The sequence below is a fragment of the Epargyreus clarus genome, unplaced genomic scaffold (genome assembly GCF_041222505.1).
Source record: "Epargyreus clarus isolate Ecla_fem2 unplaced genomic scaffold, WU_Ecla_fem_2.2 ptg000022l, whole genome shotgun sequence".
Lineage (NCBI taxonomy): Eukaryota > Metazoa > Arthropoda > Insecta > Lepidoptera > Hesperiidae > Epargyreus > Epargyreus clarus.
The window spans coordinates 2763996-2791334 of record NW_027332229.1 but is presented as its reverse complement, the minus strand read 5'-3'; the positions used below and the strand labels follow the sequence as shown (position 1 = coordinate 2791334).

General features: G+C 34.7%; 1 protein-coding gene across 1 annotated transcript in view; it reads left to right on the top strand.

The window, feature by feature from the left end:
• LOC140751218 (uncharacterized) overlaps window positions 1-23410 on the top strand; it is a 76960-nt gene extending 53550 nt beyond the window's left edge. Inside the window, exons 6-7 of the mRNA XM_073085081.1 lie at window positions 3640-3864; window positions 22992-23410. Coding sequence (XP_072941182.1) covers window positions 3640-3864; window positions 22992-23184 — 418 coding nt within the window. The 3' untranslated portion in view covers window positions 23185-23410. The remainder of the gene's footprint in view (window positions 1-3639; window positions 3865-22991) is intronic.
• The last annotated feature ends 3929 nt before the right edge of the window (window positions 23411-27339 follow it).

Below are 27339 nucleotides of genomic sequence, written 5' to 3'. Positions count from 1 at the left end.
TTTTCTTGCTTAAGCAGTAATTCGTGCTACTGCTGAGGCTATAGAAGGTAGGTTTTTGTTATATATGTATATATTTCTTTATTTATTTTAATTTCTACTCGTATTTTAGACATTTTTGTGTCTAAAAAAGGGAACGTTGTTTATTGTTTTTTTAATAGGGGGTGGATTTTTTTTGTCTATTTATTTTATAAAAAAGTGTTCTTGGTTACTTGTTTGGACGTGTTTATATTGTATGTGAAACTATATCTTGTTTTAGATTAGATAAACTAAAGTTTCATTTTTGTTTTTTTGTTGCTTAAGCAGTAACCCATGTTACTCCTGAGACTATAGGTTTTATTTTTGTTATTTACGTATCTATTTTTTATCCTATTTTAGACACTTGTGTCTATTTCAGACACTTTTGTGTTTATAAAAGATTTTTTTTTTGTTATTTTTGTATTAGATGGCCGATCCGTAGAAGTCGGTTTTTGTTTCGTTCGTTTTCTTTTTGAAGTGCTTAAAATAATCAATTTAATTTAAGTTTAAAATTGACATTTAAATGCCGATTTTTTTTTGTCAAAACATCGGATAGAATCATTATAAATAACAGGTGTAACTAGTCGAATTTCGATCTTAGATAGGTGAAAATAGAATAGCTTTATCCTTCACTAGCTGGACCGGCAAACTTGTACCGCCTCAAAATCTATTTATCAAATAAATTTCATATAAAATATAGCCTATGTTACTCGTGGATAATGTAGCTTTCGAATGGTGAAAGAATTTTAAAAATCGGTCCAGAAGTTTTTGAGCCTATTCATTACAATCAAACAAACAAACAAAGTGTTCCTCTTTATAATATTAGTATAGATAACTGGATTAAAGAAGAAAGACTCATATTGTTTTTTTTCTAAGACTAGGCCTATACTAACAAACTTACTAAAAACGAACTCCAGATTCTTAAACTAACACGGCGCCATCTACCGCTCTAAGATCCGAATTCCGAGTACAGATAACAATTAAGATACCCTCAGAATTTTAATTGCGGTGCTCCATCATAAACTTTATGTCCACATCGTTATTAGCCGTATCCGAGAACTTAATGCAGATGTTATGTTTGTTTTATTGTTTCTTTCTTATTTTCTTTCTTTTAATTTAAAGGTTTTTTTAAGATTGAAGATCGTAATGATCATCTTTAAGCAACTTCATACAGAATTATAAAATACTAGTAACCCGCCCGCGCTTCGCACGGGTAGAATAAATGTCTATTATTTTTTTCGTAGTGAGCTATCAGCTTTTTGGAGGTGGTAGAACCCTTTGTGGTTAGTCTTCGTCGGCACCACCGCCACACCTATTTCTGTTATAACAGCAGTATTAAGCGCTGCTGTTTTGTAGTTCCAAAGGTGTAAGGGAGACATACTTTTCCGGGGCGTTCCAGATTAGTCATGTTGGTACCTTACCTGACCTGATTAGTTTTATCAGTCTACCTTTACGGGGTTGATTACAAATGTCCATGGGCGGCAGTAGCCACTTACGATCAGGTGGACTGCATGCTCGACTACTATTCCTTTATTATAAAAAGAATGTGGTATTCCATCATAAACTTTATGTCCACATTATTAGCCGTATCCGAGAACTTAATGCAGATGTTATGTTTGTTTTATTGTTTCTTTCTTATTTTCTTTCTTTTGATTAAGTTTTTTTTTAGATTGAAGTAAATGATGGTAATGATCATCTTTAAGCAACTTTATACAGAATTATAAAATACTAGTAACCCGCCCGCGCTTCGCAGGGGTAGAAAAGAATAAATGTCTATTATTTTTTTCGTAGTGAGCTATCAGCTTTAAAGGTGGTAGAACCCTTGGTGGTTAGTCTCCATCGGCACCACCGCCACACCTATTTCTGTTATAACAGTAGTATTAAGCGCTGCTGTTTTGTAGATTGAAGGGGAGACATACTTTTCCGGGGCGTTCCAGATTAGTCATGTTGGTATTACCTTACCTGACCTGATTAGTTTTATCAGTCTACCTTTACGGGGTTGATTACACATGTCCATGGGCGGCAGTAGCCACTTACGATCAGGTGGACTGCATCCTTATCTGCTACTCTCATATTATAAAAAAATCTAATAAAAAGTTTTTTTTTACTTAGTACAATTTGTATTCCTAATTATTTGAATTTAACACTTAACAGAGAAAGTTACTTTGAACCTTACTTATCAATTAACTTACTATTACATACACGCAGTAAAACGATAAACCGAGATCTATGGATCATTTACGTTAGCAGCCATCTTAGATAGGGATGCGAGTTGAAGTATCGATGTAAATATCGATTTATGTCTAACGTCTTATTTTTTTGTTGACGAGGGGGAAACCTTCAACAGGTACCCGGTGCCGTGGAAGCGATACATCTATTTCATCGATAAACTGATACTATCGAAAATTACTACGCGATGTTATCGATACATTGATAAAAAAATAGTCTTCGCTTACAAATATAAAAAAAAAAAATATTATTTTTTTACTCACTTAGGACTACCATTTTTACCACGACTTACTTATAATAAAACTTTGTATAAAAAAATTACGAAATTTTTATTTTTTTCAAATAACGTCATTTTAAATCTTTGAAGATTTGATTTGATTTTTTTTTTCAATATGATACCTAATATCATATTGCCAATGTTTTTTACATCCATATTTGAGGTATGATATTATCGATATCTTGGTATCGCATCCCTAATCTTAGATTTATTACGCGTTCGGATGTATGATGGATTTACGGCGATCCGCGCCATCGAAATTTTATTATTTTACGCAACTATATCGTTGGTGGTCTAATCTTACGTTCAAAATTGGAAGAGGTTGAGACAACGTTGGCATTATGTCCGTTAAAGTTAAAAAAAAAGTATTAAGTTTCAAATAACTCAAAAAAAAACAACGGAAGCAGTCGTAGATTTTACGTTTTCTGATACCTGAAACGTTATGTACGTTACAAAATTTAAAAAATTGTGGTCAAAGATTCCGTTACATACAAACATTTAGGTCAAGCTAAAACTAACAATCACGCTATAACAGTTATTGAGACTAAAAAAGCAATAATTGTTGCAATCTAGTAACTTTGCGATGAACTTTCTCTAAGGCGCTCAAACAATATCGCCTCGAAAATCGTTAATCCTGAGGATGTTGATAAGGACAATGGTACAAAATTATTAAAATTGTATACTGTCATCGGTTTTTGATAATTCTTCAAAATTTTGAATTAAACTGAACGTTCAAAGTGGATAGAAATTAGGTTCAAAGATTCCGTTACATAGTTACATACATACATATAACCCTAGCTAATAAAAGCGTGTTAAAAAATCGTAATGATTAAAAAAGTTGTAAGAGGTCGCATCAAAGGCGTTACGTTTTAAAATGAAGAGAGGTTAATGCATTGACGTTAGCATTTTACATCAATGGCTGAAAATAAAAAAAACAAAAGTAAGTACCTACTTTGCATAATGAAAAAAAAATAAGATTGACGTTGGCATCAACATATCAACGCCTATAAAATTAAAAAAAACATCAAAGTAAGTAAACAAAGCATTGCATTGACGTTGGCACAAACTAAACCTTCCCACAAAAAAAAAGGAAAAATTCAAAAATCGAACGCTCACAGAAAAAAGCGCGACGCGATGGAGTTGCTCCGGGTCCCCGGTACGAAGTGGTGCGGCAAGGGGTTCTCTGCCACGCACTACTCGCAGCTCGGCGGCTACACGAGGACGGATAGGTGTTGCCGGGTCCACGACCTGAGATGCCCCTTCTGGATTGGCGGTATGGAGAAGAAGTACGGGCTCTATAACTGGCGGGTGAACACGCTTATGCACTGCCGCTGCGATGAAAGGTAACAACAGGAATTAGAAAATTAGAATTAGTTAGAAACCTAAATGGGTAATAGAAATTAGTAATGAGAAAATTAGAGCACATAGTTTGGGTATGTACGGTAGGCATAGATTAGTAAAGATTACTCATTCCTAACAAGAAAATGTAACCAGTTTTGACAGTTGAAATTTTCACTGTCAACTATTTTCGTGTTTCGTGTAGTTTTTAGAACATTTACGAATAAAACGATATTTCTCTGCACTTTTGTCTTCGATTTCGTGTTGTTTTTGCACCACTTAACTGCACATGTCGGCATTGTTCCGCGTTAAATTACACCACGACAGTCGGAGACGTAATGGGAAAACAGTCAGCCCTCTTACATGTGTCAGCTATTTAATGTCTTCCTTCAATTACATGGCGGTGAGATATCTTTACTTATCTGTGACGGTAGGCATAATATGCACATATTATGTGAACTGAACCCTACCGCCAATTCACATTATAGTCCGTGCGCTGTAGCATGGTATAGTCTGCGCCAAACTTCTAGTCCGCTTTGAAGTTGTTGCGCGAAGTGTAGTCAGATAGTAGTAGTATAGTAGTAAGTGTGGTCGAACACAACATAAGATTTATTTTTTTCAGATCACAATTTACACGTCACATTAAATTAACGAAAAAACAAAAAAAAACCTGGGGAAATTAAAATATCAAGCATGCTGGCAACAAATAACCGTTTTCAAAAACCGCCAAATGCACAGAAAAGTTTGTCGGACTATAAATTTGTCGAAATTAAATGTCGATAAAGATTTGCGCCTTAGGTATAGTCCGCGCCAAAATGCTAGTCCGCTCTGAAGTTGTTCACAATTCAATACACGCTTTATATTAGCTTCACTTGTATGTTTGTCAGTGAGTAACTCCGTTTTTCAGTAGAAAGAAATCAACATACATCTTTATCTTACCCTGCATGTATGAAAGAATGAAATAGAATACTTTCTACTTTTTATTATCATAAAAGCGTGTTTTTTTAGTTTTTTGAACTATATTTATTTCTATATTCAGAGCGGACTAGCAGTTTCACACGGACTATAGCAATGTAGAAAGTATAATACTATCAAGGCTAATAAAATAATTATAATTGACGCATAAAATTAATCGTAAAATATCCAAGCGATCTCCATTAATCATTAAATTGTAAAACTGTTAATTAATTAAGAAATGCCTATGTGACAATTAAAAAATAATATTTTATTATTAATTACAATTTCGGTGTTTTATTTTCATAATTAATTAGTGTGCATGTGTAGCGGTAATGTTTGTGTGTTTGTTTTGCTGTAATACTATATTTAGTGGGAGATCAATAACCATACGTAAGAAATAAATACAGAGAGATTTGTAACACATCCTCTATTTATAAAAATGAATGTCTTTTTTTTATAATATAGGAGTAGCAGACGAGCATGCAATCCACCTGATGGTAAGTGGCTACTGCCGCCCATGGGCATCTGTAATTAACCCTAGGATTAGATATTCCTACCTAAGGTCGGCCATAGATGCGCCGTTTACCCCTGAGAACTAAGTTGGAACGCCTCGGAAAAATCTGTCTCCCGTACAACCGGAACACAGCAGCGCTTAACACTGCTGTTATGAGGCAGAAATAGGTGTGCCGCCGGAGTCGAACCACAAAAGGTTCTACCACCTTCAAATGTTCAAATGTCTGTATGTCCTTTATAGAATCCTATACTATACATTTATTTGAACATATGATGATCTTTAGCAAAGTTGTTGTCCATGAGCCCACGAAGGTTTCTGAGGTACGACCAATTTTCGACAGATGGTGCCACTGTCATTCCAATGAAGGTACACATTTTCAGTTATATGTATGTCATGTAATTTTTTTTATAACGCGGGCGAAACCGCGGGCTCTACTAGTATAGGTATATTTTTTATAACATTAAAATAGCCAACGAGCATGCAGTCCACCTGATGGTAAGCGGTCACTGCTGTCTAACGTCAACCCATTACTGTCCCACTGCTGGGCACAAGTTTCCTCATACAATGAGAGAGGCAAGGCTATAGTCCACCGCACTGGCCAAGTACGAATTGACAGACTTCACACACCTTTGACAACTGTCCCCATGACGTTTTTGTAAATAATAATTAATTAATAACACGCACATAACTTTAAAACAGTCTGGGTTCAGAATTTTAGACCACCCGATGGAGCATGAGAGGCCAAATTATCACTAGGGTAGGCTTTACTACTGATTTTCTCTACTTTGACGAATCCAACGACATCTCATATGTCAAGATCCGTCAAGCCATTTGGGCTGCAGCATACCAAAGAATGAGACTCTGTATTCGTCATCATCAACCCATTATTGTCCCACTGGGCACGGGTCTCCTCTTAGAAGGAAAAGGATTAGGCCATAGTCCACAGCTGGCCAAGTGCGTATTGGTAGACTTCACATACCTTTGAAATTTTTTGTTTACAAATCTCTCAGGTATGCAGGTTTCCTCGCGATGTTTTCCTTCCCCGTTTTAGCAAGTGATAATTAACTTCTAATTTAACCAGAGATGCGTGCCTGAGATTTGAACTTCGGACCCCTCGATCGAGAGATCGATTCTTAACCACTAGGCTATCCCATCCCCCTGCATTCCGATAAAGGTTACCTCAAATCCTGTTTTCAAAATAAAGGAAATTATATCTAAAATGTTGATTCCTTATAAAACGTATCTTGAAAGTCCTCACATTAATAGACCCATCTTCTTGATGACCCAACTAAAAAACATATAAAATAAATGGTCTGTAAATGAAATAGAAAAAATAAAATAATGCATCACTTCCCTGTCGCCGACAAGATAAGCGCATCGGTTTGGGACAGAGACGTGAATGGAGACGGTGGTTATAAAATAATTATAGTTCAAAAAACTAAAAAACACGCTTTTATGATAAAATCAACTAAAAAGTAGAAAATAATTTTCAATCTAAGAATCAATTAAGGAACTGTAAATAGTATAATTGTAGTACACTTTTTCCACAATTATACTATTTACTGTTCCTTAATTGATTCTTAGATTGAAAATTATTTTCTACTTTTTAGTTGATTTTATCATAAAAGCGTGTTTTTTAGTTTTTTGAACTATAATTATTTATTAATTTTTAGTATTTCTCGTTATAGCGACCACCATTATTCATCGTTTGTAAAAAAATCAAGATTTAAGAGATAAAGCCCAACGACAGACGAACAGACCGCAGAGGGTTTCGTTTTAACCTTTGAGTACGGAATCCTAAAAATCATTCTACAAGAGCGCATTATAGATATGTTTCAGAACATTTGAGTTATAGGGAAATAACATTATTATTTTCTAAACTAAAAATCACGATATAAAAGTTACGCCTATTGAAACTAAATAGCAATAATTATTTGCAATCTAAAGTTGCGATGAACTTTGCTGAAGGTGTTTGAAAAATCTCGCCTCGAAAATCGTTAATCCAGAGGATGTTGATAAGGACAATGGTACAAAACTATTAATGTTTAAAATATTGAATTGTCATCGGTCCTTAATAAGTATGCCAAATTTCGAGTTAATCCGACGTTTTGAAGGGGGTTAAAATCATGTTCAAAGATTCCGTCACATACTAACATACCAACATACCAACATACATACGTCTGAAGCTAATAAAAGCGTGTTAATAAATAGTAGTGACACGGGTCTTTACTCGCGTAGGGATGGCGTTTCTTTCCGAAAAAGATCGATTCAAATGGAAGTGTGATAAATCGATTCACAAAAAAAATGGAAATAAAGAATAGATTCTCAAAAATCGAATTTTAATTATTTAGGATGGCATATCGAATCACTGAATCGATCCCATTACTGGAGATCGATTAAAATTACATTGTTTTATGTCCAAAAGACCGATTCTTCGATTAATCGATCTCAGATCGCCAACCCTACTCCCGTTAAGAAATTCCATTAGGTCTTCAACGTAATAAAAATAAAACCCTTTGTGGTTCAACTTTGGCACCACCGTCTCACCTGTTTCTGTCCTAAAATAGCAGTGCTAAGCACTGCTATGTTTCGGATTTAAGGATGTGGTGAGTGACATATCTATAGAATAGCAGGACTTTTAAAATGCCATGGGCCACCGCTTAAAAGTGACCAACAATGTGTATAAGTCAGCGAACAATAAATCTCTTTATATGCTTGTAGGTATGAGCATGAATAAAACGAGTCGCCAGGACCAAACAATCACAAAATCACGTATTCGTGAGCGGAAATAATATTAAATAACTCATTTAAGAATAGCATTTAAAAAACATGAATAATACTTATATTATTTTTGTAATGAATAATAATTTTATAACTAAATCCCACTCCACAGAACCGCTGTTCCGATGGACAATTACAAAAAGTCCGATACTATCTCGCGTACCTCCTAATTGCTGTCTATAAATTAGTTTGGTCTGCAACGATATCCGTTTGAAACAAGACTATATGGAGACGACTGGAATTTATTGAAAATATTTTTTCTTTTGTTTTTTTTTCTATAATATTTTTAATATATATTTTTTTCTATAATAGCAGACGAGCATGCAGTCCCGCTGATGGTAAGTGGCTACTGCCGTATGGACAAATGTAATCAACCCCAGATAGGATTAGATTCGTACCTAATGTCGGCCACAGATGCGCCAATACCCTGGAGGACTAAGCTGGAACGCCTCGGAAAGGTATGTCTCCTTAACCACACGCTTCAAACCAGAACACAGCAGCGCTTAACACTGCTGTTGTAACAGAAATAGGTGTGGCGGTGGTGCCGGAGTCGAACCACAAGGGGTTCTACCACCAAACATTGATAAGGTCACAAGGTACAAGTCACACACTTCCACTGAAACGCAAAAACTATTTCACGCTAGAAATAGTTGTGACTGTAGTACCTTCTCAGTTTCTATACCGGTTCTACTACCTTTCAAAATCTTTTCCTTTTCTCCTTGTAGCTATTCCAGCTATTAAAGGCAAAAATAACCACCAATTACTGAGAGATACTTTATCTACCTCTTAATTAAACATTAAAATGTCCCCTCAAAATATCGTATGAATCTCGAAAATTGGTATTGTTCCTGCGCACTCAATTTTCAATATCTTCACGCCTTCATAACTTTGAGAGGCACTAAATTCGTCTCGTGTTTTTCAAGCACGACAACTTGACACTACGACGCCATTTTGCGCCGCGATGTTCGGAATTCAAAAATCGCGCGCGCGGTTCACTGCGCGCGTAATGGCGTGTGAACCATAGACTAAACAGGTGTCAATTTACTTTTTTTAATGAAACTGTATAAGTGAAGGTTTTGATGTTTTATTTTTATCCTTTATAATTTTGCTTTTAAAAAGATAGTTTGAAAAATTAAGGGAGAAGATCACTATTCTATTTTCATTACTTTGAGTCGCATTTTTTTGTATACGTATCTACCTATTCATATACATTGTATCTATTGACACAAAAAATATATATTAATGTGTGAGAAATAATGTGTAAATGTAATATTAGTATTCGGTTTTCGAAGAACCAGTTTCAGTCAGTTGAAAAGCTATTTAAAACTATTTATTTACAAAATCAATAAAAATAAACGTCAAATAAAAAACATCCCTATTTATAATTTCCCAAGCATAACAAAGAAACGAAAATGGCATCCCTGTTCGCGCGAAAACCGCTGTCATAGCTGTCAGCGCCATCGCCGCCATCTTGCCGTTATCGGTACGCTTGGCAGGATTTATAATGTGTGAATAATGCGCTGAGGTTAAATACGTGGCTGACAATACATAAATTATGAACGTCAAAATAAAATGGGGATTCTTTGTGATAGTTCGCTGTTTAGTCAATCGGAAGCCTATTGTGTGGCTTTGTGACTTTATAATGCTTCGAGGTTGTGATCTTATTTTAATGTATTTGGCGCACTAGGTTACTTAGTCAAGGCTTCTAATATTTTCTCAAGGGAAGGGTGCGTCAATTAATTACGTGATTTTGGCAATTACGTGATAATTGTCAAAATAATTTGAAGGTGGTAGAACCCTTTGTGGTTCGACTCCGGCGGCACCACCGCCACACCTATTTCTACCTAATAACTGCAGTGTTAGGTGCTGCTGTGTTCCGGTTTGAAGGGTGTGTAAGGGAGAAAGACTTTTCCGAGGCATTCCAGCTTAGTCCTCAGGGGTAGCGGCGCATCTGTGGCGGACCTCAGGTAGGAATATCTAATCCTATCTGGGGTTTATTACAGATGTCCATGGGCGGCAGTAGCCACTTACCATCAGGTGGACGGCATGCTCGTCTGCTACTCTTATATTATAAAAAAAAAAGAAAAAAAAAATTACGTGCTATTTTCTGTGAATCTTATCTCTGATGCGTCAATGGATGAAATTTAGCCCAAATCTAGCCGTCGTCCTATTTGAGATTTGTCGTTCATTTTCCCCATAGACTTAGAATTTTTTCGCTAATGCTTTTCCCCTTAATCGCACATGAGATTGTTTGAAAATTCATTTTTTTAGTGTTTGTTTAATACTTTTGTTGGGTAATTTATCCCATTTTTTCGCAATTTTAGACAGTTTCTTGTGGAAAAAAATGGATATCCACATTTTCCAAGACCACTTTCTGTATTTATTCCCCCTTCCCCTTTAAATGTTTTACTTAAATAATGGATTCCCTCAAACCCTAAACTCTAAAACATCCTAATTATAAAGCTATGAATTCGAAAAAGTGTTCAAATGGCGGACTTTTTGTAATTTACTCTAGACCTTTTTATTTCCCTCTCGCTCCTTTTCTATAAAGTGTGAGCAAGAAGCATACAAAAGTAACTATTTTGAATTAAATTATTTAAAGAAACAAGTTTTTATCCCTCTAGATAAAATCAAAGATCGGTCCATTCGATATAACATTTCCGACAATCATTACTGTAAAAAGCTAATAAAAGGCTAATAAAAAGCTCTATGGTGCTTTGAATCTTCTTCTCCATAACGAAACACCTTGTGAAGTGGTGGTAGTTGTATTGACATTCAAAAAGTGCTCTGTAAAGAACCTATTTTGAATAAAAAAAATTGATTTGATTGGATATGGTTGAATTGTGATTTAATAGATTAGGGTGAATTGGTTATATTTTTTTGTTAATTTTTTTTTTATAATATGAGAGTAGCAGACGAGCATGCAGTCCACCTGATGGTAAGTGACTACTGCCGCCCATGGACATCTGTAATCAACCCCAGATAGGATTAGATATTCCTACCTGAGGTCGGCCACAGATGCGCCGCTACCCCTGAGGACTAAGCTGGAACGCCTCGGAAAAGTCTATCTCCCTTACCACACCCTTCAAACCGGAACACAGCTGCGAAAATTTTACAATGTTATTTTTACAATGTATGCGATAGCCCCTATAATAGTAAATACTAAAAATAAAAAAAGTTATTTAAAAACCGATATTTTCCGTTCCAAGTATTGAAATTCAAGTGTCTATCTATTACGGTTCAAGAGATAGAGCCCTGTGACGGACAGACAGCGGAGGCTTAGTAATTAGGTTCTGTTTTACCCTTTGGGAACGGATCCCTAAAAATAATAAGTTACTTAAGACTTAAGTCGAAGGTAGAACCTTTGTGGTTCGACTCCGGCGGCACAACCGCCACAGCTATTTCTGCCTTATAACAGCAGTGTTTATAGCTGCTGTGTTTTGGTTTGAAAGGTGTGGTTAGAGAACATACTTTTCCGAGGCGTTCCAGCTTAGTCCTCAGGGGTAGCGGCGCATCTGTGGCCGACCTTAGGTAGGAATATCTAATCCTATCTGGGTTGGATTACAGATGTCCATGGGCGGCAGTAGCCACTTACCATCAGGTGGACTGTATGCTCGTCTGCTACTATTATATTATAAAAAAGTCATGTAACTCTACTTTTTAACCGACGTCCTAAAGAAGATCTATTCGTCGCGTTTATATAATTTTTCAGCGATATTTCGCGGACACTATTGTATGCGGCTAGTTTCACAGCGGGTCCCATTACGTGGAAACTAGAGAAAATTTGAAAATTTTCTCTAGTTTTCCCGGAAAATCTGAAAAATCCGATTTCATATACATTTAAATAACTCTGGTATTGCTTAACCATTCTCAGTTTTCTTTTTTCATTTTTAGAATAAAATACCCAAACTTATTTTTACATTTCTGCAACCATCTAATGAGAAACTTATAGCCATGTTAGGTTTTCCGCATTCTATACCAAATAACAAACAATGCTAAGTATGTTTAGATTGTTTAGTTTAAGCCTAAATAGGTAGATATTGACATCCTAAGCTGTTAGTGTTAAAACATGCTACTTAGACACAGTTATACTGTTTGGTAAAACTAACTTTACAAATACTGAAGTGTAAACTTACTTAAGTCTTAACTCTCGGCTAATCATCATCTTTAAGTTTTAGCTTCCTGATTTTTTCTTGATTACTTTGACTGCCAAATCTCCCACTCCACGGGAATAAATTTGGAAATGTATATCGAATTTTATATGAGGACAGAATAAAATTAACGTCCAATGTATTTATTTTATTTAAGAAAGTAAGTTTTATATTTTATATTGATAAAAATTGATAAAAGTTGTATATTGACAGATTTCTGATAGAAAAGTTTAGTAATCTGTTTAATAACAATAATTTATTGTGATTGGTTATTGTGTTAGGCAACTCAGTCTAGCATTAAATTTCAAATTTAAATATATTAAATTTCAATGATTCATTTTTTTTATGTCTTGACAAATTTTTAATCATTTATGTTTTAATTTATTTATCTTAACTATGTTTTTTTCTTCTCTTCATATTGTTCTGTTGATATAAATAATTAATTATACTTTAAATTCGTGATATTAGAGTTTTTATAGACTGTAGTTATGATAATACTACTCCTACTAGCTATGTTACTCGCTTTCTGTATTGGCATGCTGTCTTCACCTATAATTGTAATGACACTTCCTCTTTTCTCTGTATTTCTGATTGGTGTACATTAATGTTGGTTACCTAATATGAGGTGTCGTTGGATTCGTCTAAATTGTGGGAGTGGCATAAGCTATCTTTTAAGCAATACGATTATTTATAATAATTCTCTAGTTGTTTTCTAATTGATAAACTCATATTGATATTACAACGTTTTTACTTCTCGTACCTATGTACCTACATATTAATACATCATTTAAATTATCGGCAGACGATCGAGATTTAAGTTTAAATATTTATTCGGCAATTTATTTAACGAATTATTCGACAAACCTCGACAAACACTACCCTCTACACACTAAAACACAGCACTTTACTACAAAACGAAACAAAGACCTTATAGGGGCGTTGAGAAATTTGCACCAATCAATGTACCATTTTCCTTTACGGATTTCTCACTATTGACCAAAGAAATAAAACAGTAGCTGACCAGCACTTCGGCTAACGACTCAAAAAAAACAACTTAAGACCGTTTGGGGTTGCAAATCCTGCTAAGACCCGTATTTGGGTGTAACTAAGCCACTTATGCTTAGGGTAGGGTGGGGTGGGCTGTCGATATTTGTTGTCGATAAATGTGGTTTAGGTAGCTAGCTACCTTAGTAGTTGAGATTGGTCTTTCGAGGAAGTTCGAGGTTCGAATCTCAGGTACTGATTTTTACCACGCTTTTATTAGTTTGACCAAAGTTAGATTTTAGGCAATTATTGCCTAGAAAAATTCGATTTTGGCTAGGCAAAAATTTGGTTCAGATTATTATTACAATATCACTTAAAGTATAGTTCGCGCCAAACTTCTAGTCCGCTCTGAAGTTGTTGCGAGCAGGTATACTCCTACAATGCTACGGCGACGCGATTCATTCCTATATTCAGAGCGGACTAGCAGTTTTACGCGGACTACAACAAAGTTTCATTTTTGAAAATAATCTCAACATTCGAACTTTGCTAGGCAAAAATTTGATTCAGATTAAATTATTGAGTACAGTACTTAAAGTATTACTACTACTTATAAGTAAACTATATTATTCTCAATGGTTCTGCAGAAGGAGCTGCTTACCAAATATACCAAGTAGTCTTGCCAACTTGCCATAATGTTAATTATACTGCATTTCTAGTTTCTGATGTATGGAACGATTTACATGGAATTATATCAGTAAAAGACATTTTAGTTCAGTAGCGTAGTGTTGGGGGCCCCAGCATATTAGTTGGGGCCCCCAAAATATTTTTATTTTACTTAATTTTGAAGTGAAAACTTGTTTAACTTTTGTGATGTGTTTTTCCCGGTAAGTGCGCACTGTTTAAGTGAAAATGTATATAATACTAGTGGTGCCGGCGGCTTCGCCCGCATTTTAAAGAAATAATATGACATACATAAAACGGAAAATTTGTACCTGCATTGGAATGACAGCGGTGCCATTGTCGAAAATTGGTCTTACCAACTCCCAAACTCTCGTGGGCTCTTGGACAACATCTTTGCTAAAGACCATCACTTGATCAAATGCATAGTTTCCGATTCTATAACTACTTACGAATTAAAAATTAATTAAAAAAACCTTTTCCCACGGACTAAATTGTGAATCTAAACAATTCTCAAATCCCCTTGAATACACACAACAAATTTCATCAAAATCAGTCCAGTCGTTTAGGAGGAGTTCAGTGACATACACACGCACATAAGAAGTATATATATATATATATATATATATATATAAAGATTTAACACAGTTACACATACGGGGCCCTGTATCATTGATACGGCGGTATAAGTAGACAGGAGGAATATTAACATCCCCGAGTTGTTACCAATTGGTTGCTTAGAAAACCTATATGTCAAACGTCAATCCATCCAATAGGTGTATGAAAGATTTGTATGGAAAAAAATAAAGCTACATAAATATTGGTTTTAATAAATATATTTTAAGACATATTTTAATTCTAATTTTTATCCCAATTTTAATAAGTATTGCACGACTCATGATGCGAAGCATCAGAGAGTGCTTTACGATCGAAAAATTTTTTTCGCTTCATTTTGGCGGCTATTTTTATTATTATAGCCTTGATAGTTCACGGAATCAAGATATTTTGCATACTATTGTCGAGATAATTTAATGGAGATTAATTCCATACTTTTTAAAAATTGATTAACTGCAATAGAATTGAAAAAAAAACACCAAAATAGGTCAAAAAATTTTCCTGTCCGTCATGTGTGAAACCTGAAAACACTGTAACTTGTGAAAAAATCCATCATTTGAATTTTTTTTTTTTTTTTAAATTCTAATCGACGATTGTAGGTCACTGAATGCGTATGATTAATTAATTCAGTGTCGTTTAATTGCAATTAATAAAAAACGAAAACTACAAGACTGTATATCTATAGATATTATGTACATTTATTCCACCAGGGGCGCTTGTGCAGTACCTTCTTCCTACTACAGCTGTTTTTTCGGCAATTAATTTTGAACGACTTAAGTTTTTTTTTTGTTATATTTCATAATTAAATAAGCATTATGAGTCGTGCACTTTTGGATTTTCCAAACTTTTTGAAATTTAAATTCAAATTATTTAATTGCTAGAACACAGATATTGTTATTAGACAGAAATTATGTACATACTACAGTCCAGTGTGATTTACCTGTATAAGGTTTGCAAATACATCATCATCATCTACCCCTTACCGTCCCACTGCTGGGCACGGATCTCCTCCCGTAATGAGAAGGATTAGGCCATAGTCCACCGCGCTGGCCAAGTGCGTATTGGTAGACTTCACATACCTGTGAAAACTTTTTTAAGATTCCTCAGGTATACAGGTTTCCTCACGATGTTTTCCTTCGCCGTTTAAGCAAGTGACAATTAACTTCTAATTCTTATTTTTAAACCCTGAGTCTGAAACATTAAAATAAATAATATTGTATCTATCGATTTAAATCTATGTATATTTATCGTATAAGGTATCGATATCCGCATACCATCTCTAGAGTTGACCGCGACTTTGCCAAATGGAGAAATAGCAAAAATGGTGCTAAGAAACCAATGCACACAAAGAAATTGTACATTGTAAGATTAATTGCCTTAATTAATATATAATGGTGCATTTCGAAGAATCCTTTGTGGTTCGACTCCGGCGGCACCACCGCAACACCTATTTCTGTTATAACAGCAGTGTTAAGCGCTGTATTCTGGTTTGAAGGGTGTAGTAAGGGAGACATACTGTTTCGAGGCGTTCCAGCTTAATCCTCAGGGGAAGCGGCGAAGTGACCGACCTCTGGTAGGAATCTAATCCTATCTGGGGTTGATTACAGATGTCCATGTGCGGCAGTGGCTACTTACTATCAGGTGGACTGCATGCTCGTCTGCTACTCCTATATTATAAAAAAATGTATAACAGTAGTTAAAACTAGTGGTTGAAAACTCCGCCTCGAGAACGAGGGGTCCATTATTGTCCCACTGCTGGGCACGGGTCTCCTCACAGAATGAGAGGGATTAGGCCATAGTCCACCGCGCTGGTCAAGTGCGTATTGGTAGACTTCACATACCTGTGAAAACTTTTTATGATTTCTTAGGTATGCAGGTTTCCTTCACCGTTTAAGCAAGTGATAACTGGACGTAGTTATGCAAAATGGATCGAACCCACAAAAACCGTTAGATTTTTTATTTTGAAATATACAGATACCAACCATAATTAAGCGATGTAACTTGGACTAAAATACCTATTTTCTCAAAAGCTAGTTTTTGTGGTTGGATCTATTTTGCATAACTACGTCCAATTAATTTCTAATACGCACATAACTTCGAAAAATCAGAGGTGCCTGGGATTTGAACCTCGGACCCTTCGAACGAGAGGTCGAGTTTCTTAAACACTAGGCTTTACTTATATTAAAAGATTGATTACGTAGTTATTATTAAACTAGCATAAAATAAAAAAATAGTGCTACTATTGTTTATTACGCCATCTATCATCATGTTTCCGAAACAATTTAATTCCAAAAAGTCCGATAGATGGCGTTATACAAGTGCCTGAAACGCGCTAACGAGTGTACGACGTAGATTGTATAAAGGGCCTGAAAAATATTATTGATTCTGCTACACGATTGTCTTGCAGGCAACGTGACCACTTAACATCGTATTTTTTCTACAGCAAACGGCGTGAAACCCGATTGCTTATAATGCTTTAGAAGGTTTGAGGTAGAGATGGGTAAAGGTGCGCAAAATATATCACTAAAGTCAAAAGTGAAAAGACAGAGATATGAGAGATATATCTTTTGAACTCAGTGATATATATCACTCTTTTAGCTCACTAGCTCACTTTAGCTCAGTAGCTCTGTAACGATATAAGCGACATTTTATATCAGTATTTCAGAGAATCAGATCAAAATGTTTTGACAGCATTTTTGATTCCTATAATTAATACAAAACTGGCAAGAAATTATATGTTAATTTCTCAGCCAACACTATTTGTATATCCCTGTTTTCATATTAGTTTTAGCAAAGAAAAAATATTTTAAATTAGTGTTTAATACGTAATGCATTTGACTCAAATCAGACTCTCTCAGTCAATCGCTCATTTGACTCACAACTCATTCGCCAGCGAGTATAAAACTGTTGAGTTGAAGAAGATCTTATATCCGGAATCGTATGGTCCTATGAACTCAACCATGTGACGCGGATATAAAGATATAATTCAAAATCGTCGGAGTTGATGAGTGATTAGCTCTTTGGTGAAGATATATATCTTTTATATCACCCACTCGCGAGCTACTCAATTCTATTTTGAAGTAGAGATGGGTTGTACTATGTAAATTTGGGACTAGGTATGCCTGTTCCCTAGTATTTAAAATTAAAATACGTGATCCAGAAACCTGTTCCACCTAGTCCCATAAAGTCTCATTAGTTAGTACAATTTGGTTTGGACTATGTACATATTAAAAGTTGGACTAGGTCCGACCTAGTCCGGTAAAATACCTAGTCCCTGAACCTGTTCCAGTATAAACGCCTCACCTCTAGTGGTAAGGGAGACATACTTATCCGAGGCGTTCCAGCTTAGTTCCAGAAGTAGCGGCGCATCTATGAGCGATGTCTGGTAGAAGAATATATAATCCTTTCTGGGGTTGATTATATATGTCCATGGGCGGCAGTAGCCACTTACCATCAGGTGGACTGCATGCTCGTCTGCTATTCCTATATTATAAAAAAAATGCATTTATGTCAGTCCGTGCTGCCCAAACGGCTTGACAGATTTTAACATATGATTATATTTTTAAAATAGAATTGTTTTTTTTTTATCACTTTGTTGTAAGTGAACTAAACTCGAATTTCCGTTACATTTTCCACTACCTCTATTTATTCTGCCCAGTGCATACAAAGGGCCCTCGGCTCGTTAGCGAAGGGCTTTGTCAGCTTCTACTAATCCGAACTCGATACAAACGTTAAGAAACAAACGCTCAAAGGTTCTTTGTGGTTTATTTCGATTAATGATCGGTTTTGCGAGTGTAGTGTATATGTACCTATGTATGTATGTATGTATGTATGTATGTATGTGCGTGTGTATGTATGTGTCTATAGGAAGGCGGTATTGCCGCATATTGTTATTTGCTTAGTTATAGTCCGCTCCAAACTGCTAGTCCGCTCTGAAGTTGTTGCGATCAGGTGTGATACAATTTGCTATGGCGACGCGATTCATTTATATATTCAGAGCGGACTAGCAGTTTGTTTTATGGTGTCCAGCCATTAAATATAATATAGGAGTAGCAGACGAACATGCAGTCCACCTGATGGTAAGTGGCTACTGCCGCCCATGGACATCTGTAATCAACCCCAGATAAAATTAGATTCCTATCCAAAGTCAGCCACAGATGCATTTCTACATTTGAGGACTAAGCTGGAAAGCCTCGGAAAAGTATATCTCCCTAGTCTCCCTACTACACCCTTTCCTAAGATCGACCACAGATGCGCCGCTACTTCTGAGAGCTAAGTCGGTAAAGGATCTCCCTTACCACACCCTTCAAACCAGAACACAGCAGCTTAACACTGCTGTTATGACAGAAATAGGTGTGGCGGTGGTGCCGGAGTCGAACCACAGGATTCTACTTACAAATTCAATAATTTATCTTTAACAAGCTATACTGGTCGGTTTTGGCGTGACATTCCAGAAATACCCAGACATTAAGGCGTTTCGTTTCAAGGAATCATTCTTCGATTCTTATTTTGGAATTCCAAAGTTTATCGATTTGCTAAACTGTTGCAAGATTTATATGAATATTTTAAGCTACTTTGATGCTGCGATTTAGTGTAAAATTTAGGTTTTCTCATTTTGTGTGTTAACTTTAGTCACTTTTAACATCATGATGTCTTGTGTATTGAAATTGATTATCATTTGCTAAACGGCGAAGGAAAACATCGTGAGGAAACCTGCGTACCTGACAGATTTATAAAATAAAAATAATCTCAAAGGTATGTGAAGTCTACCAATACGCACTTGGCCAGCGCGGTGGACTATGACCTAATCCTTCTCATTATGAGAGGAGACACGTGCCCAGCAGTGGGACAGTGATGGGTTAATGATCATGATTCCAGTAAAGATAATTTGTGTTATATGAGATGCTTCAAGGCAATACATTAGGCCCCATTTTATTTTTGGTATTGGTAGAATTTTACATACTTTTGAGATTTATTTCTATAAATCTCTCAGATATGCAGGTTTCCTCGCGATGATTTCCTTCACCGTTTAACCAAGTGATAATTAATTTCTAATAGGCACATTATTTTGAAAAATCAGAGGTGCCTAGGATTTGAACTTCGGACCCCTCGATGGAGAGGCCGAGTTTCTTAACCACTAGGCTATCACTGTTACTGGAATATTGATCTAGAATCGTTACTTTCTATTTGAGAAGCATTACTTTAGATAGAGATAGTATCAGCCGTTTCAAGTTTACTTATAAGGACTGGTAGAGACTATGTCAAATGCTTTCGATGGATCTAAGAATATAGAATATAGGTTGATTTAAAGATGTTTTCGATAGGTAAGGAAAGAAAAGAGTCTACTTTTTACTAATTTAAGTATATTGAGGCTCGTTATTAATAATCGATCTATCGAAAGATAGAAAGACAGTTTATAGTAGGAAATAGTTAATAACTAACTTCTGAAATCAATCCGAAATGGAATCAAACGTACAGCCGTATGAAATTTTGAATGGAAATCTTAAGGGGGGGGGGGGGGGGAAGAGGCGTCCGCCCCGGGCCTTCGATCCTGGGGAATGAAATTAAATTTAATGAAATATATTTATTTTGTATAGGCCAACGACGGCACTTACAAATTGTCAGTCTCAATATTTTTCTTAAACTACTACCGGATCGGAACGCGACCTCTACTGAGAAGATCCGGTAAGAAACTCAGTAGGTTTGTCTCTTTTTTTTTATAAAAATTATTCTCTTTTTTTTAATGCCATCATTTTTAAATGTAATTAATAAAGCATTAGCTCCAGTATCTTGCTTTACATTTATCTAAAAAAGAAGTTTGTACAGCAAGATACGCTACACTTTGACATTTTTTAATTAATTTGGCTGTTTTATCATCAATATAAACAGAAGTTTTTTAATAAGCTTTACGACGAAGTTTGATTTTGATTATTATAACCAAAATATTGTTTAATAATTATTATATGTTTTATTCCGATAATAAATTTATAACTAAATAACAAGAAATTATTAAAGCTAAAATATATACAAATTATTTCTAATTAACAATATATACAATCAAGAGTAAAAAAGATAAAATCATAGATTTTTGCACATGCGTTTCATAAATAACGTAAATGGACACTCAGAAATGAAATCAATAAAATGTGTACCTATTAAAGGAGACAAATATTTTGGTCTTGCATATCTACACTAATATTATAAAGAGGAAAACTTTGTTTGTTTGTTTGATTGTAATGAATAGGCTCAAAAACTGCTGGACCGATTTTAAAAATTCTTTCACCATTCGAAAGCTACATTATCCACGAGTAACAAAGGCTATATTTTATATGAAATATATTTGATAAATAGATTTTGAGGCTGTACAAAATTTGCCGGGTCAGCCAGTAAAAAATAAACTGTTCTTTAGGAACAGATGGCTCAAAAATAAACCACCACGATTGAGAAAAATGCTGACAAAATACGCGATAAAATTTCAATAAAATCGACAGTTAGTAAGAGTACATACTCAACCATTTATTTTATGTGGACCATAAAGACTTCTATAAAAGCTGCAGTTGAGTAATAATCTGTGCCATAATTTTCACAGATAAAGTAAGATCAAATGGCGGGAACTTCGTATGGAATAAAAATGTCTTTTTTTATGAAAATTAAAAATAAATATAGTTCAAAAAACTAAAAAATACGCTTTTGTCATAAATCAACTAAAGAGTAGAAAATAATTTTCTATCTGGGATTCAATTAAGGAACAGTAAATGGTATAAATGTGAAAAAAGCGTGGGATGCTCTCGTATTTATCAGTTTTCGAAAAGCGCCCCACACTTTTTCCACAATTATATTATTTACTGTTCCTTAATTGATTCCTAGATTGAAAAATATTTTCTACTTTTTAGTTGATTTTATCATAAAAGCGTGTTTTTTAGTTTTTTGTACTATATTTATTTTATTAATTTTTAGTATTTGTTGTTATAGCGGCCACCATGTTTCAGAAAAAATGAGTTATAGGGAAATAACATTATTATTTTCATAACGGTACAGTCCGCGTAATACTAGTCAACTTCAGAGCGGACTAGCAGTTTGGCGCAGACTATAATAGGGTCCCGTTTTTACCCTTTGGGCACGGAACCCTAAAACACATTGTTAATATTTTTACAACATTGATATTAAATTCGAATAGCAATCTGCCATTCCCTTAGACATTTTCGCTTGCACACATTCCCAACAATAACTGACCGCTAACAGCGGTGCCACACATCATTCAACTTTATGATGTTTTAAATCGTAAATTGCCGCCAAAACGCCATTTTGACGTTTTAATGTTTTCCTTTCGTGCCTTTTGCAAAGTAAGCTCAGATTATATAAATATATATCTATCTATACTAATATTATAAAGAGGCAAAGTTTGTTTGTTTGTTTGTTTGGTTGTAATGAATAGGCTCAAAAACTACTGGACCGATTTTAAAATTTCTTTCACCATTCGAAAGCTACATTATCCACGAGTAACATAAGCTATATTTTATATGAAATATATTTGATAAATAGATTTTGAGGCTGTACAAAGTTTGCCGGATCAGCTAGTGAAGCAATAATAGTTGGCGTCATTTGTGTATGTTTCTCGTTTAAATCAGTGTAAAAGAATAGAAATGTCGCGATTTTGAATTACAATTTTTATTATGATAATTTATATTAACATAAGTTAGTTACGAACGAAATGCTTTGAGTTTTTTTTTATTATATATAGTCCGCGCCAAAGTGCTAGTCCATCCGAAGTTGTTGCGAGCAGGTGTAGTTGCAATTTGCTATGGCAACGCTTCATTTCTATATTCAGAGCGGACTAGCAGTTTTATGCGGACTATACCTACTGACCGTAGTGCGGTCGGACGACCAAAATTATCTTGGTATGTGGTCAGGTAGACGACCAAATTTGCAATTGAATACTACTTTGGTAAATAGCGTTCCTACCTTTGGAAAAAAAATAAACAGTTTTCAGGAGTCATAATAATCAAAAATATTTTATTTAATACGAAATATATTTTTGTTTTTAATTAATTTATATAAAATTTTATATTTGTGTATACTCTTATCTTTCTTACCTTACATAAACTAAAAACTAAATTAGATTTATTTATTAATTCTTTAAAATAATTGACAGTGTATAATTAATTCTATCTTGACTGTGTTACAATAGATATAATTATTACTATTAATTTAAAAATATTTGTTTAATAATGATAAAGATATTTCGGTGTTAAAAAATAAAATTGTAAATATTATATTGCAATACCCTAGCAGGGTGCATGCTTGCACTATATTTAATTAGACCTATGATAATAAGCATGAGCAATAAAGAATTTGAATTTGAATTTGATTTAAATATGTGTTTTCTTTAATTCACAGATACAACCATAATTGTTATTTTTTCATAATTTAATATTTTTTTCATAATTTTCAGGTTTCGCGCATGCCTCAAACTGGCGGACACGTCAGTCTCAAACATGGTGGGGAAACTGTTCTTCAATGTTATCCAAACAAAGTGCTTCGTATTAAAACCGGTGAAGATCTGCACACAACGGTCTTGGTGGGGAAAATGCTTACGACGGGATAAAGTGAGACAAGCTTTCTTAAGAGATAACTTGTCTTATTAGCTCTCTTTTGCTTAAACGTGGTCAAAGTTACTTTAGAATTTATGATTGTATGATACTTAACTATTTAAGACTTAAGATTTTCGGAATGAACTTACTTGGCTGTATAATTAAAATATTGTTGATGTAGGCGATTGAAATACTTAATATTGTTACTTAAGTTTTGTATATACTTGGCTGTATGGTTGAAACCACTGGTCTGAACTCTGAAGAAAGATATACATCGCAGCATCTTCGCATTCAAATAAAACAATCTTGGCTGTATGATCATAATTATTTATTGAAACTATTGTTATAAAAAAAACTTTTCACACAGACCACAGACTAAGTTCAAAATAGTAGTTCGGACCAAGTTGCATGTTGGTTGTGTCAATGTTGGTTTTTGCGTCTGTTGGTTAATGCTCTAATATTTACGCTAATCATTACAATTCGCGGTAAAAATCGATTAATAATAATTTCTTTTTACATATTTCTGACTAAATTATTGTGACAATTTCAGTATAGAATATGTAGATACATAATATAAAATCTAATACGTATGTATTTTACGGGAATGCAGTATTTATCTAATGTAATAACTAATAAGCTATGGGTCTTATCTGCTTATGGGAAATGAATATAATTTTATTCTGATAATATTTCCTCATAAGAAAATTATTTATGATTTTACTGGTACTTAAAATAAAGTTTTTTAATCATATATATGAATAAGAAAGATTTATCAGATTATGTTTGATATAGGGTTTTTACAGAAAATATCCCAGTGACTCGATTTTGTTTGTAATGTCAATTTTATATGATGATTTGATGAAAGATAATAAAGTTTGGAAAATCCAAAAGTGCACGACTCATAATGCTCATTTAATTATGAAATATAAAAAAAAAAAAAACTTAAGTCGTTCAAAATTAATTGCCGAAAAAACAGCTGTAGTAGGAAGAAGGTACTGCACAAGCGCCCCTGGTGGAATAAATGTACATAATATCTATAGATATACAGTCTTGTAGTTTTTTTTTTTATTAATTGCAATTAAACGACACTGAATTAATTAATCATTCGCATTCAGTGACCTACAATCGTCGATTAGAATTTTTAAAATTTTTTTTTAACTCAAATGATGGATTTTTTCACAAGTTATAGTGTTTTCAGGTTTCACACATGACGGACAGGAAAATTTTTTGACCTATTTTGGTGTTTTTTTCCAATTCTATTGCAGTAAATCAATTTTTAAAAAGTATGGAATTAATCTCCATTAAATTATCTCGACAATAGTATGCAAAATATCTTGATTCCGTGAACTATCAAGGCTATAATAATAAAAATAGCCGCCAAAATGAAGCGAAAAAAATTTTTCGATCGTAAAGCACTCTCTGATGCTTCGCATCATGAGTCGTGCAATAAACTTTCCCGCCAATTTCCTTGATGATCTAAGGAGCGGCCATTTTGCACTTATATGCAACGTTCAAAAATCTAGGTCTATAAGAGGAAGCTTATAGCCCTAGATTTTTTTGAACTTTGCAGATAAGTATAAAAAGTTTTAAAAAATCTGCGGATTTTCCTTTTAAAATTAATAATATATTAAACAGAGTTATATTTCAATTTTTTTTACTGTTAAAAAGGAAAATATACCTCCATTACAATAATTTTATCCAGTGATTATTTATTTTATTTTTACATTTATTTTTTGTCTATAATAAATTTTCCGTTGTATTATTTTATAATAAATCATACGGTAAATGTAAAAAGGTATGTTTCCAGTAAATACAGTTACGATAATAATATTTAATTATTGTAAATAATTGTATAGTATGTCAATATTTCGATGTGTAGACTTTAGACTAATGTTTCATAGATGGCGTTGATAATTTATTTTGTTGTATAGTCCGCGCCAAACTGCTAGTCCGCTCTGAAGTTGTTGCGAGCTGGTGTAGTACATTTTGTTATGGCGACGCGACTCATTTCTATATTCAAAGCGGACTAGCAGTTTGACGCGGACTATAAGATGTTCCTTATCGTGTAGATGGAATAAATGTAACTAAGTCTTAGATGAGTAAAATACATAGATTGATCACTCCTAACAATAAAGTGTAAACAGTTTTGATAATTGAAATAGTTGCGTAAATAAAGTGTTGCCACGTCTCCGTGCTAAAATGTCCCTGAAATGTTTGAAATTTTTTTTTATTACGTAAATTACGCAGTATTATTGATTCATACGTATTTTTTCTATAATCAAAATAATAAAAGACCCTTTTGTGGCTTCATTCAATTTCAAGGCGGTGAAGTATCTTTCTATTTTACTTATCAAAACTGTAAGTATTGACTTACAAGTGTATGGGTATGGGTCTAACTAAAACATTATATTATTAATATCATGCAGTCCATCTGGTGGTAAATAGTTACTGCAGATCATACATCTTCAAAAGTGGAAGAACACGTTGGTTCGACTCCAGCGGCACCACCGCCACACCTATTTTATAACCGCCACGCCTCATAACAGTAGCATTACCATGAGTTTACAAAAGCATTACTCGCTAGCGACTGCGTAAAATAAATGTATGAAAAATTGTACAGCGCCTCTGGTGGTTACTCGTAGAAGTAAAATCCGTAGTGACGTAACTCGATACGTAAAAAACCTATCGAAATCAAATCGCTAGCGAATGTCATTATGATCTATTGCCATACAAATTCGGTCCCATGAGTCATTATTTGACAGACGTTGTCAAGAAATACCGTAACGATAGTAGTTATGTTATTCACTAGCAAAATGACAATAGTTTTCTATTTACAATTTCTATAGTGGCGTTTCTATGCCAACTCATGGTAGTGCTACTGCAGTGTTAAGCGTCAACGTAAGGGTGGTGAGCAGGAAATTCGGGTCTCGAGGGTACCCTCTTTGCCCGGGCAGATTCTCAGGTGGTCAAATGCCCCCTGGATTTATAATATTTATTCATAATAATATAATGTTATTAAAAACATTATAATATAATGAACAAGTATCAAAAATGGACCAACCCCACTGTTAAGTGGGTGGTTCGGTACTTGTCGCGTCGTTACCGAGCGGACGCTGTTGTTAAGCGCTGCTGTTCTGGTTTGACATACTTTTACGAGGCATTCCAGCCTAGTCCTAAGAGATATGCGCATATGTAGCCGACCTCAGGTAGGAATCTAATCTTATCTTGGGTTGATTACAGATGTCCACGTACGTGCAAAATGTGGAATGAACTTCCTCCTGAGGTATTCCCTCAGGACTATGACATGGGGCTCTTCAAGAGGGGTGTAATAAGAGCTCTCCTTCAAAGCCGGCGATGCATTGGCGACTCCTCTGGTGTTGCAAATGTCCATAGGCGACGGTGACTGCTTTCCACCAGGTAGCCCGTCTGCCTTATCGTTAGGTTACATATTAAAAAAAAAAGAAACGGCAGTAGCCACTTGCCATCACGAGGACTGCATGTTCTTTTGCTAGCTTATCTCATAAAAAAGATTCTTCATAACGGTATTTAAGTGATTACTTATTTTTTTTATTGTTTATTATTTCTGGAATTACTACTAGACCCAAATATTCTGTACTAAGTCAATGCAATAAGTAAGAATGTAATTTATAGTATTATAAGTACAACCATTAAAATATTTATCATACATTTAAAAAGTGACACTATTATGAGAAAACCGTTAAAATTTTGAATAAAAAATAACCGACACAAAAATAAAATGTAATGTTTATTTTCATATTTATGATCGGTAGTATATAAAATTTAGACTATGGTCTTGCTATTGTGTAGTTACATTGTTGTCAAAACAAATTATAACTCATGATTTTTCCGAATACTGTCTGAAAACACTTGCAAACAGCGCGCGATCCCAGCATATTGGCTCACAGGGGTAATTTTGTTAAATTAGCCCACTTTTTTTCTAACTGCAGTATTTATTGTATAGTTCGACATATGCGATCTGCTACCCCATGGCAGAGAGGAATCTATGTAGGTTTCTCCACGAAAAAAAAACTAACCAAGGACGACCTTTTTTTTTTCTCGATGGGGAAACCTTCAAAAGGTACCCGACGACGTGGGAGCGACGCCGGGTTATGTGGGACTTTTACCGCACTAAAACCCCCCCGGTGGCCGTCCTAAACGCTTGTTGGAGAACTCCGGGATCTCCAACGG